Raw genomic sequence first — 13,131 nt, 5'->3', positions numbered from 1 at the left:
CGTAACACGCGTGCTGGATCGGTGGAGGATTAAAAAGGCAAGTGCTACTTTTTCGGGCAAAAAAAATAGAAATTAGACAACCCCCCCCCCCAAAAAAAAATAAAAAATCCCCCGCCATGCAGACTGTTCCTTATCTTAGTGGCTTGCTGGACTACATAGACATTTGGTTGTCATAAAGGTGAGCCAGTAATTATCTGGCCCTGAAGTATTTTTGACTGCAAGTAACAGAACCCTGACAGACCCCAGTAAACTCAACAGGGTCCATCACGATTCTCCAAGTATCGGCTTGAAAATGGATCCAGCACAGCTCCTGTGGCTGCTCATCTTCAACACCAGGTCATATTACTCCACATGAAATGTCACCGCTCTCCACGTAGAACAGAGAAGAAGAAGGCGACTATATCAAACAATGGGAAGCTGGGAGGTGAGCAGGTTTAGCATTACTGAACATTACAATCAATAGCTTGGGCGTTTCCAGACCAGCAGGTGCAGGGACGTTAGGCCGGCCGTACTGGTTCACCCCTGTCCTGGAGCTAATTACAGGGTAAATGTTCACAGATATTTGGATTAGAGGTTTTCCTATCCTTATAGCGATGACATGTCCATAGGAGATGCCATCACTTTATGATTTGTTGGGGGTCCCAGAAATCGGTGTAATGCTGCATCCCCTTCACTATTTTTTAAGCCAACCCCCACAGTGCCCTTAGTATATATAATATGCCCCCCACAGTTCCCTCAGTACATACAGGGGTGCACCACCAATGAGGCCAGGGGAGGCGATCGCCTCAGGCAGCACCAGGAAGGGGCAAGAGAGGGGAATCAGAAGGGCCATGGGCAATGAGCGCTTTCATTGTGGCAAAGGGGTTAGGTTAAGAAATTGGCATGGGGCGGGGTAGCCATTTCAGTTTTTGCCTCAGGCAGCAGAAAGGCTAGGTGCACCACTGGGTATATATAATACGCCCCCCACAGTGCCCTGAGTTTATATAATATGCCCCCCTTACAGTTCCCTCAGTATATATAATATGCCCCCCTTACAGTTCCCTCAGTATATATAATATGCCCTTACAGTTCCCTCAGTATATATAATATGCCCCCCCACAGTTCCCTTAGTATGTATAATATGCCCCCCCACCAGGGGCAGACTGGCCATACACCCTACAGGGAAATTTCCCCACGGGGCGATGCCCAGGGGGACACCCAAGCCCTCCTCACGACCACTGACTAGGTGCATGACGCCCTGATGCTCTCACCATTAATAATGCTAGGTACATCAGGTACTTATCCATCTGACCAGCATCCTCAGGTGCCCTCCTGAATTCAACTGCATCACCGTCCTGATGATAGGGCTGTATTTTCTGCTACGCTATGGCATCGCACTACAGTATTGCTGGTCCCACCTACTTCTGTTGTCTCTTTCTACTTATGTTGCCCACCTTCTGTCAATTTGGACTCAACTACAACATGGGGCCTCTTTCATTTCTTTTCCAGGGCCTCTTTAGGCTCCCAGTCCCCACAGAATATATAAATGCCCCCCCACAGTTCCCTCAGTATATATTAATACCGCCACAGTGCCCCCAGAGTGTGTATATATATGCCCCCAGTATATATAATGAGCCCCCCACAGTGCCCTCAGTATATATAAATGCCCCCCACAGTGAACTAAGTATATATTAATGCCCCCCACAGTGAACCAAGTATATACAAGGTGGCCCGCGAAAAAGTAGCCCGCCTCCAATATCTCCCAGTCAACCTGCCTAATAGTAAATCAGTCTTAGTTGCTCATAGCAACCAATCAGAGCTCAGCTTTCATTTTTTCAGAGCCCTGTAGGAACGGACAGCTGAGGTCTAATTGGTTGCTATGGGCAACTAAGACTGATTTACTATTCAGTTTGGTAAAAGTGGCCTATTGTGTCAAAAAGATGGTGTTCTCCCTGGAAAAGCAAATCGTGAGTGTACTCAGGAACAAAACCAACAAACGTTGTCTTCAGAGTCTGGATAGTATTCTAATAACGTATCCGCTTGCTCATTCTTCTCGTCATACTATTGCTGGAGAAGGGCTACTTTTTTATATGCCACCCTGTACTATGTCAAAGATCTTTCTTCTGCAGGTTAGTGCAAACTACTGCTTAGGTGAAATAGCCAGAGAACCCCTTTAATTTTACTTTTCTTGTAAAAAAATTTGTTAGGTCATCAATATCTGATCGGTATCAGTCTGATCGGACGATGGAAACCACATCCTCTCCTCTGGTCCGTAACCCTTACAGTGGACAAGATACTGGAGGGATCTATGGAGAACTCGGGAGTTCACAATCCTGCTGATTTGAAATTCTAAATTACCGTCCACCATGACAGGAGCGGGAGGCAAGGAGGACGGCTCAACAGGTTTGACACATTTCTTCAACAATGACTTATAAAATACATTATGAATTTTCAAAGCCTGAGGAAGTTCAAGACGGAAGGCTAATAGTTAACAATGGCAGTGATCTTATATGGACCAATAAATGTTGGGCCTAACTTCCAAGAAGGTACCTTAAGCTTAAAGGGAGTCTGTCACCTCCATATGGCCATATACAGTGCTTACATGGCTCTGTAGCACACCTATACAGGATTGTAACGGTACCTTTGTCTTTGTCTTTAGACTTGCACCAGCAGGAAAAACGAAGTTTAATTCATATGCAAATGAGCACTCGCAAGTGCCCAGGGGCGGCGTTCAGTGTTAGGTGCCCAGGCTGCTCTGCCTTCTTTTCACTTTACTCCCCCCCAGCCTCCTCCTTTGCCCGCCCTCAAGTCCGGACCTATCGATGAGGCAAGAGACTTGGAGGGCGGGCAAAGGAAGAGGCTGGGGAGGAGTAAAGTGAGAAGAAGGCAGAGCAGCCTGGGCACCTACACACTGAATGCCGCCCCTGGGCACTTGTGCTCATTTGCATATGAATTAAACTTCGTTTTTCCTGCTGGTGCAAGTCTAAAGAAAAGCACAAAGGTACCGTGTTACAATCCTGTGTAGGTGTGCTACAGAGCCATGTAAGCACTGTATATGGCCATATGGAGGTGACGGACTCCCTTTAATGTTTATTCTGACAGCCACACAGAATCACCCACTTTCAGGTCCGGACCACTCATACGTCTCCTGTCAGCCACACGCTTATACCTGTTGCCTATCTGTTTCAGGTTATTTTGAATTTTCCGCCAAATTGAAGACAAAAGAGGAAAATCGTTCCTTCTCAGGAATACCGGAAGTTTGAGAACCAGAAAATGTGCCAAACTGTGGTTGGAATCCATATGCCCCAAAAAACAGTGACTTATCAATGTACTCCTGTCTATGGTTATTAATGGCAAACTCAGCTAACGACAAGAATGAAGACCACTGCTCCTGGTTCTCCGAAACAAAACATCTCAAGTAAGTCTCCAGATTCTGATTGGTGTGCTCCGTCTGTCTGTTTAACTGAGGATGAAAAGCCGAAGAAAAAGGACAATTGTACCCCCAGTCGAGTACATTAAGCCTTCCAGAATCTGGAAACAAGCCGAGTCCCCCGATCAGACACATCAGAGGGAATGCCATGTAGTTTCACAATGTTATCGACAAACACCTGTGCAAGAGTCTTGGCATTAGGTAGATCATGCAATGCTATAAAATGCGCCATTTTGCTAAACGGGTCAACTACCACCAGGATCACGTTTTTTTCAGAAGAATTCGGTAAATCCGTGATAAAGACCATGGGCAAATGCGTCTAAGGTCTGGACGGGATGTGTAACGGAGAAGAGATCCAGAAGGCAGTGTATGTGTCACCTTAGCACGAGCACAGGTACAACAGGCTCACACATAGTTCTTAACACACTTACGCAGCCCCGGCCACCAAAATCTGTGCGAGATGAGATCGACAGTGGATCTACTCCCAGGGTGTCCAGCCAAGACAGTACAGTGATGTTCCTCAAATACCTTATGACTAGGGATTGACCGATATTGATTTTTTAGGGCCGATACCGATAATTTGTGAACTTTCAGGCCGATAGCCGATAATTTATACCGATATTCTGGGAATTTTCATTTTTGAAAAAATAAATAAAAAATTCCCACAAATCTGCTGAAAATTAATGTTTATTGTTAATGTGTATTTTTTTTTTGTAAATCTTTCTTTTTCATTTATACTTAATATTTTGGTGTTTTTATTTTTATTTGCGCCATCAATGCTTTTTATTTGCGCCACCAATGCTTAATACTGGGGGGGCGCAATCGCCACCAATGTCTAATACTGGGGGGCTTGGGGGGGCGCACTGCGCCACCAATGAAGCTTAATCTCTCATTTATTCATATACAGGAGGCGGGAGCTGCAGGATCACATAGCCGGCTCCCGACCTCTATGAGCAGTAGCTGCGATCCTCGGCACCTGAGGAGTTAACTACCGCAGATCGCAGCTACCGCTCATAGAGGCCGGGAGACGGCTATGTGATTCTGCGCAGCCAGCTCCCGCCTCCTGTATATGAATAAATGAGAGATTAAGCTTTAGTGGTGGCGCAGTGGCCATAGCTCCTCCCCTCCTCTTGTTCCCTGTCCTTTCATTGGCGGCAGCAGCAGCAGCACAGGGGGAGGAGACACTGCTCCTTCTCCTCTGTGCTGCTAAGGGGAACACAGAGCGCTGTCAGCAGTGCGATCTGTGTTCCCCATACGCTATCGGAATATCGGCACAATAAATGCCGATAGCGGTCAAAATCCTGAATATCGGCCGATAATATCGACAAATCCGATAATCGGTCGATCCCTACTTATGACGCAAGTCTGAAGGAACAAACAATTTCCCTGAAGAAGAAGAAGAGTCTGGTGCATCCTCTTGGGCCTCCCAACACCTTAGCCTCAAGATCAGGATATAGGGCAGATATGACTACCCCTTCAGACAAAATAAGGCTAGGATCTTTAGAATCCCCCCAGGAAAAGCTGCGCAACAAAGCATCCGCCTTGACGTTCTTAACCCCAGGGCGGTAGGTAACAATGAAGTTAAATCTGTTGAAAAACAGCGACCATCTGGCCTGACTTGGATTCAGTGGTTTAGCCGACTCAAGGTAAGGCCTCTTTCACACTACCGTTTTTTTTCCATTTTGCGGGACGGTTCTTGCGTTCAGTAACCGGAACCATTCATTTCAATGGTTCCGCAAAAAAACGGAATGTACTCCGTATGCATTCCGTTTTTCCGTTCCGTTGAAAGATAGAACATGTCCTATTATTGCCCGCAAACCACGTTCCGTGGCTCCATTCAAGTCAATTGGTCCACGAAAAAAACTGCATCCGTATGCCTTCCGTATCAGTTCCGTTTTTGCGGAACCATCTATTGAAAATGTTATGCCCAGCCCAATTTTTTATATGTAATTACTGTATATGCCATATGGAAAAAACGGAACGGAAACACAACAGAAACAAAAAACGGAACAACGGATCCGTGAAAAACAGACCGCAAAACACTGAAATAGCCACACGGTAGCGTGAAAGAGGCCTAAGCCAGATTTTTGTGATCAGTAATTAACGTAATAGGATGAATGGCTCCTTCCAACCAATGTCGCCATTCTTCAAAAGCCAACTCAATGGCCAGCAATTCCCAATGACACCACATCATAATTTCTTTGAGCAGTCGAAAGTTTTTTTTTAGAGAAAAAAGGCACATGGGCGCCATTTACTAGGTGAAGGACCTTGCGACAAAACTGCTCCCACCCCTACCTCGGATGCGTCAACCTCTACAATGAATGGCTGAGACACGTCCGGTTGCACCAGAATAGGGGCTGAAGTAAAATATTCCTTCACAGCAGAAAAGGCTTGTAATGCCGCCTCAGAGCAAACAGAGAAATCGACCCCCTCCCAAGTCATGTCTGTTAAAGGTTTAACCACAGTTGAATAGTTCAAGATTAATTTATGGTAGTAGTTTGTGAATCCCAAAAAACGCATAATCGCTTTCAGATTTTCGATTCCAGTACAACACCCCACAGACTTTCTTGGGATCCATACGAAAACGTGAGGGTGAGAGCAGCTAACCCAGAAATTGCACTTCCTTAACAGCAAAAACACATTTTTCCATCTTCGCATACAATTTATTCTCTCTTAGGATCTGTAACACCTGTCTCACGTGATCCTTATGAGTCTCCATGTCTGGAGAATAAATTAGTATGTCATCCAGATATACAACAAGAAATCTCCCCATCAGATGATGAAAGATGTCATTGATAAAGTGTTGAAAAACCGCTGGAGCGTTGTTTAACCCAAAGGGCATGACCAGGTTTTCAAAATGACCCTCAGTGGTATTAAATGTGGTCTTCCATTCATCCGCCTCCCTGACCCTTACCAGATTATATGTCCCCTCAGACCCAATTTAGAGAACATCTTGGCACCGACAATCTGACTAAATCCGGAATCAAAGGAAGGGGGTAAGGATAACGGACAGAAATACGGTTGAGCTCACGGAAGTCCAGACATGGTCTAAGGCCCCTTTCACACGGGCGAGTTTTCCGTGCGGGTGCGATGCGTGCGGTGAACGCATTGCACCCGCACTGAATCCTGACCCATTCATTTCTATGAGACTGTGCACACGAGCGGTGATTTTCACGCATCACTTGTGCGTTGCGTGAAAATCGCAGCATGCTCCTCTTTGTGCGTTTTTCACGTAACGCAGGCCCTATAGAAATGAATGGGGTTGCGTGAAAATCGCATGCATCCGCAAGCAAGTGCGGATGCGGTGCGATTTTCACGCATGGGTTCTAGGTGACAGTCTATTCACTGTATTATTTTCCCTTATAACATGGTTATAAGGGAAAATAATAGCATTCTGAATACAGAATGCTTTGTATAATAGTGCTGGAGGGGTTAAAAATAATAAAAAAGTTAACTCACCTTCTCCTCTTGTTAGCGCAGATGCCGGTCTGTTCTTTATCTGTGGGCTAAAGGACCTTTGATGACGTCAGATCACATGCTCCATCACCATGGTGATGGACCATGTGATTGGAGCATGTGATCTGACGTCACCTCAGGTCATTCAGTCCACAGCTAAAGAACAGAGTGGCATCTGCGCGAACAAGAGGAGAAGGTGAGTTAACTTTTTTATTATTTTTAACCCTTCCAGCACTATTATACAAAGCATTCTGTAGTCAGAATGCTATTATTTTCCCTTATAACCATGTTATAAGGGAAAATAATACAATCTTCAGAACATCAATCCCAAGCCCGAACTTCTGTGAAGAAGTTCGGGTCTGGGTACCAAACATGCGCGATTTTTCTCACGCAAGTGCAAAACGCATGACAATGTTTTGCACTCGCGCAGAAAAATCGCGCATTTTCCCGCAACGCACCCGCCTCTTATCCGGGCAAAAAACATGACGCCCGTGTGAAAGAGGCCTAAGGGTATCATCTTTTTTTTTATTTTTTATACAAAGAACAACCCAGCAGCCACTGGGGATTTGGATGGTCTGATATGACCCTTCGCCAAGCTCTTGGTAATATACTCTCACATAGACTTTCTTTCAGGCTCCGAAAGATTATACAACAGAGATTTGGGCAGTTTAGCTCCAGTAATAAGATTGACGGGACAATCATACTCCCGATGCGGGGGTAACTCCTGGTTACCACTCTCAGAAAACACATCAGAAAATTCGGAAATGAACGAGGGTACAGCTTTAGTGGAGAACACAGAGAAAGACGCATTAAGACAGTTAGAAAAGGTAGGAGGCCACAGCAGCATATCCACGAAATCCTCTTTATTCAAACGAGCGCCTCACGACAAGGCATAAAATTAACAGCGACGTTTCGGCTATGACTAGCCTTTATCAAGCATGTATAACAATTAAAATCACTGCATATAAATAACCATATTAGATACGCCCACTATACTGCTCAACCAGTAAAATCCAGAGACTGCAGGTAACACCCACCCATCGCTAGATGTCATCCAAATTACTCACATAGATCAGCTGACTAGACATTAAGACAGTTGTCCATGCAAAAAACACTCCAATCGAGAATCTGTCTTGCTTGCCAGTCGATGGTAGGGTTATGTTTGCTTAACCATGGCAAGCCCAAAACCATCGGAGCAGGCAGACCCTCCAAACACATAACACAAGACAGATTCTGATGAAAATCACCCACTCCTAAATGGATGTAATTTACCACCTGCATTTTTGGGTAAGAGGTGCAGAATCAATTGCAAAGACGGAAATGCTTCTCTCTAGTGCACTAGTAGTCAACCCATGAATACGAACAAACTGTCCATCAATCAGGCTAACCCCAGCCCCACTGTAGATAAATACCTCAACTTCCACAGTTTTGGACTCTAGCGCCACCTCAGCAGACAGGAGAAATCGGGTACTACCAGTAAATGACAAAAGTACATTTTCTTGCTCCCCACCCACACCACCAATAGTAATTTGGGGATTAAGCGTTTTTTTTGTTTTTGTTTACACCTTGATGCTGAATGTACGGACAAATATTCACGAAATGACCCGTCTTTCCCCAACAAAAACAGACTCCCTTCATATGACCAGAGCTCTTACCAGCAGTAGTATCCAGAAGATAGATCATCAGTTTAAACAAACTGCAGAACCCCTTTAAGGCTACTTTCACACTTGCAGCAGAGTGATCCGGCAAGCAGTTCCATTGCGGGAACTGCCTGCCAGATCCGGCAAAACGTATGGAAACTGATGGCATTCGATCCGTATAACAAATACATTGAAATGCCAGATCTGTCTTTCCGGTGACAGATCCGGCATTTATTTTTTTTACATTTTTTTTTTAAGTCTGCGCATGCGCAGACCGAAAGGACAGGCACTAGTACATGCCTACAGGAAAAAATGCCGGCATTCAGGCAAGTGTTCAGTGTTTTGGGCCTGGGATCAAACTGCAGCATGCTGGGGTTTTATCTTTTTCCTGATCTGTTCAGGATGCATCAGGATGTCTTCAGTTCAGTCATTTTGACTGAACTGAAGATATCCTGAACAGATTGCTCTCCATTCAGAATGCATGGGGATAAAACTGATCCGTTTTTTTCTGGTATTGAGCCTTTAGGACGGAACTCAATGCTGGAAAAGAAAAACGCTAGTGTGAAAGTACCCTAACTTCTGTATAGACGAGCAGGAACACCAGAGAGGATCTCTCACCAGCTCAGCCAAACCCAAATGAAGCTATCAACCGCATAGTCAGAAGGGTGGGGTGAGACTATAAAGGGTAGAAGTGATGACCACTGAGCAACAGATGAGAAAAGGGAAGTGGTCATTAACCCTATCAACACTGAATCAAGAGAAATCAAGGAGGCTGTTTGGCTGAGCGTGGAGGAATCTAACAGTCTCCATGATTTCCTGACATCAGTCACCTGAGGGACCGTGACAGTGACGTCATGTTCATCGGTCACATGACATAGGCCAGCGCTCCAGATGGCGACCAAAATGGTCCCCAATGCGCATTAAAATTCGCAGATGGCAACAAGACTTTTTAACCTTGTTGCCATTTGCGACAGGTCTGCCGCGCTGTAGCTGAATATTGCTGCGGGGCATGGGAGCCAATTATTCCTTGCCACAGCGCAGGCGTTCGCTCAGCAGCACAGGGGAGAAGGAAGCAGTCTCTCCCTCCCCCCTGTGCCGCCGCTGCCACCAATGAAAAGACAGAAGGGAAGAGGAGGGGAGGGGCCACCAATGATGTTAACCCATTAATTCAAATACGGGAAGTGGGTACTGGCTGCAGAATCACATAGCCGCCACCCGACCTCTATGACAGGGAGCTGTGATTAACCGCCGCAGATCGCAGCCATCTCTTATAGAGGTCGGGTGCCGGCTATGTGATTCTGCAGCCAGTACCCGCTTCCCGTATTTGAATTAATGGATTAGTTAACATCATTAGTGGCGCAGTGCGCCCCCCCCCCCCCTTTCAATCCCAGTATTAAAAACATTGCTGCACAAGGGGGCTAACAGTTAGTAAATAAATAAATAAATAAAAAAAAGCAAAAAAAAATAAATAAATAAAAAAACAAACGCCAAAATATTAAAGGGGTTATCCCACTTTTACTTTTTATACTTACCTGCTGCCACCGCGCCGTTCACTTCCTGGATTCTGGTTGGGGGCGCTCTTCCTCCTGATTGAAGTCTTCTCCCGGCCGGGCCGCACGCTGGACTGAACGCGCACGCCGCCACGCATCCACCATGGTGACTTATTTCTGGCCAGTATAGTACAGAGCCGGCGTGCGCGTTCGCAGCTCTGTACTATTCTGGCCGGGAAGAAGTCACCGTCGCGCATGAGTGGCAGCGTGAGCGTTCAGGACAGTGAGCGGACCGGCCAGGAGAAAAGAAGGAGTCTTCCGCGCAAGCGCAGCCATCGGGAATTTGGAGAAGAGCGGTGGCCGTAACCAGGGGAGACTGAGTCACAACAATAAGGTAAGTGGGGATTAATTTTATCCTAAACGGTGGGAATTTGTTAATCAAGTATATTTACAAAAATTATCACTGTCAAATCATTAACAGATTTAACAGTGATCATTATGATGGGATAACCCCTTTAAGTATAAATCGCCCCCTTTCCCAATTTTACTTATAAACATATTACATATCGCCACGTCCAAAAAGTCTAAACTATTAAAATATCTCCTATGTGGTAAACATTGTAAAAGAAAAAAAAAAAATAACCGTGTCACCTTGTCCCCCCAAAAATAAAAATAGGATAGGACTGTTCTATTATGGGCCGGACGTTCCATAAAATGTGGAATGGTGTTTTTTGTGTGGTATCGAATGGTATCAAGTATCGCAATACTTTTTTATGGTTTCAAAACGGAATCAAAATTTTGTTATTGTGACACCCCTAATATGTAGTGCTGGCTCATTACTGTGACCTGCGTCTCATCTTCTCCAAGTCTTTTTAAAAAAAAAAATATATATATATATTATTATTATTTTTTTTTTTTTTCAATTTGGCCCCTAAATTTTTCCGTTTGGGAGCCAACGGCTCCTGTTTATTTATTTTTTTGTCTGGAGTGCTGTTGGCGCAGCTTGGTCCTATTCAAGTGAATGGGGCAGAGCCGAAATATCAAGCGCAGGCGCTGTACAATGTACAGCATGTGCTTGGTGACCTGTGAGGCAGCTGCAGAGCTAACTGGAGAGCAACGGCCTCTACAAACAGCTGATCAGAGGGGGTGGCAGGTCTCGGACCCCCACCGAACTGACAATGATGACTTAGGATAAGACAATCATTACACAAATCCTGGACAACCCCTTTAAACGAGTTGTCCAGTAGTTCAAAAAGCAGGGAGGCTTTCTTCCAGAAACAGTGCCACACCGTCCATGGGTCCTGCCTAATATTGCAGCTAAGCTCCATTACAGTGAAGAGCACTGGGCTGCAATACCACATACAACCTATGGACAGGTGTGGCGCTGTTCTTGGAATACCTATACACGCAAGGCTCAATACTACATGGCGTTGTATACATGCAACAACAAAAAAAGCTAAGAATAGTGACACCGTAGGGGGGGGGGGGGGTGAAGGAAACGGCGCTGGGGGTCTTGGGTGCAGCTGTGGTCTATATTGCTTTATTCCTGACTCATATTCCCTCTTTTTGGGTTCTGTTTACCGGTTCTTACGCTGCTGCTTTGTCCTGATCAGTTGTGTGCTCCCGGTTCTGTGTGGGGATGGAGGCAGATTCTGTTTCATCATGGAATACTTTTATTTGAAGATTATGGGGAGATTTATCAAAACTGGTGTTAGGCGACTTTCACACTCGCGTTTGGTGCCAATTGTTGACTTTCATTGTGTGTCAGGACGGACCTGTTTGGCTCAGTTTCGTCAGACGGACGGACGCTGCAAGCAGCGTTTTGGTGTCCAACCTCCAAAGCGGAATGGAGACTGAACTGATGCATTCTGAGCGGATCCTTTTCCATTCAGAATGCATTAAGGGCAAAACTGATCCGTTTTGGACCGCTTGTGAGAGCGCTGAACGGATCTCACAAACGGAAACCAAAACGCTAGTGTGAAAATAGACTAAAGTAGAACTGGCTTAGTTGCCCATAGCAACCAATCCGATTCCACCTTTCATTTTTAACATCTCCTTTGGAAAATAAAAGGAGGAATCTGATTGGTTGCTATGGGCTAAACTAAGCCAGTTCTACTTTACATCAGTTTTTATAAATCCAATCCACTGTGTGGTGTCGCTGTTCTTAGAATAGAAGCAGCCGTGGTTTTCTGACCCGACACCCCCTTTACGTGTCAAGCTCCCCAGGAGGCCAGTGTGGTCAGACGCCCCCTTACAGATGGAAGAACCCACAGCCTCCTGAGCAGAATCCAGGCTGCTGTTTTATGGCAGCCTGTAGTCTGTGATTGCAGACTGGTATCAAGCTGACAACTCTGGGTCAGACAGGGAATGGGGATTCTCCTGACTCATCCCCACGTCACTAATATTCCACACACTAAGAAATGGCTTCAGATTCGGCAGCAATGACCACCGGGGTCTGTCAGTGTCAGCCGCACACACACACATGTACATGTACACACACACATACACACATGTATACACATACCTGAGGGAAGGCTCCGTGTCTCTCCATGTCGGCTTCTCCTCTCCGCCTAGGTCGCTGTATTCCTCCTCAGAGCAGTGTCCTCCTGTCAGCACTTCCGCCTTCCCTTTCCTGCTCCGCTCTGCCCTGGGTCTCCACGCTGGCAGCGCTGACGTTACCAAGCAGCACTAATGCGCGTTCACAGCGCCTACTACTGGGAGCACACGAGCACGCAGGACGGGCGAATGCAGGAAGTGTGGCCCCTGTCAGCCGCCGTACTCCAGCTGTCACCTGAAAGCAAGAACGTCAGGGACAGGGTGGAGGACGTCACTTAACTGCTTAATGTCCAGAGGCTGAGGCTTCTGTCAGATGAATTGCTGGTGACAACTGTGCTGAGAGAGAGGCGACATCTATCTCCTATCTATCTATCTATCTATCTATCTCTTATCTACTATCTATCTATCTATCTATCTATCTATCTATCTATTATCTACTACCTATCTATCTATCAAACATATCTACTATCTATCTCTCTATCTGTCTATCTATCTATCTATCTCCTATCTCTCTCTCCTATCTATCTCATAACTATCTCTCTCTCTCTCTCATATCTGTGTATTTTTCTATCTATACATT

The 13,131-nt window shown here is 45.6% G+C and overlaps 1 protein-coding gene across 1 annotated transcript in view; it reads right to left on the bottom strand.

Moving 5' to 3' along the window:
- The window catches only part of PDXDC1 (pyridoxal dependent decarboxylase domain containing 1), a 68,427-nt gene extending 55,775 nt beyond the window's left edge, over window positions 1-12,652 (bottom strand). The window contains exon 1 of the mRNA XM_044302793.1: window positions 12,520-12,652. Coding sequence (XP_044158728.1) covers window positions 12,520-12,546 — 27 coding nt within the window. The 5' untranslated portion in view covers window positions 12,547-12,652. The remainder of the gene's footprint in view (window positions 1-12,519) is intronic.
- Window positions 12,653-13,131: the final 479 nt, after the last annotated feature.

The sequence above is a fragment of the Bufo gargarizans genome, chromosome 8, assembly GCF_014858855.1.
Source record: "Bufo gargarizans isolate SCDJY-AF-19 chromosome 8, ASM1485885v1, whole genome shotgun sequence".
NCBI classification, from domain to species: Eukaryota; Metazoa; Chordata; class Amphibia; order Anura; family Bufonidae; genus Bufo; species Bufo gargarizans.
This window is presented reverse-complemented; position numbering and strand designations above follow the sequence as displayed.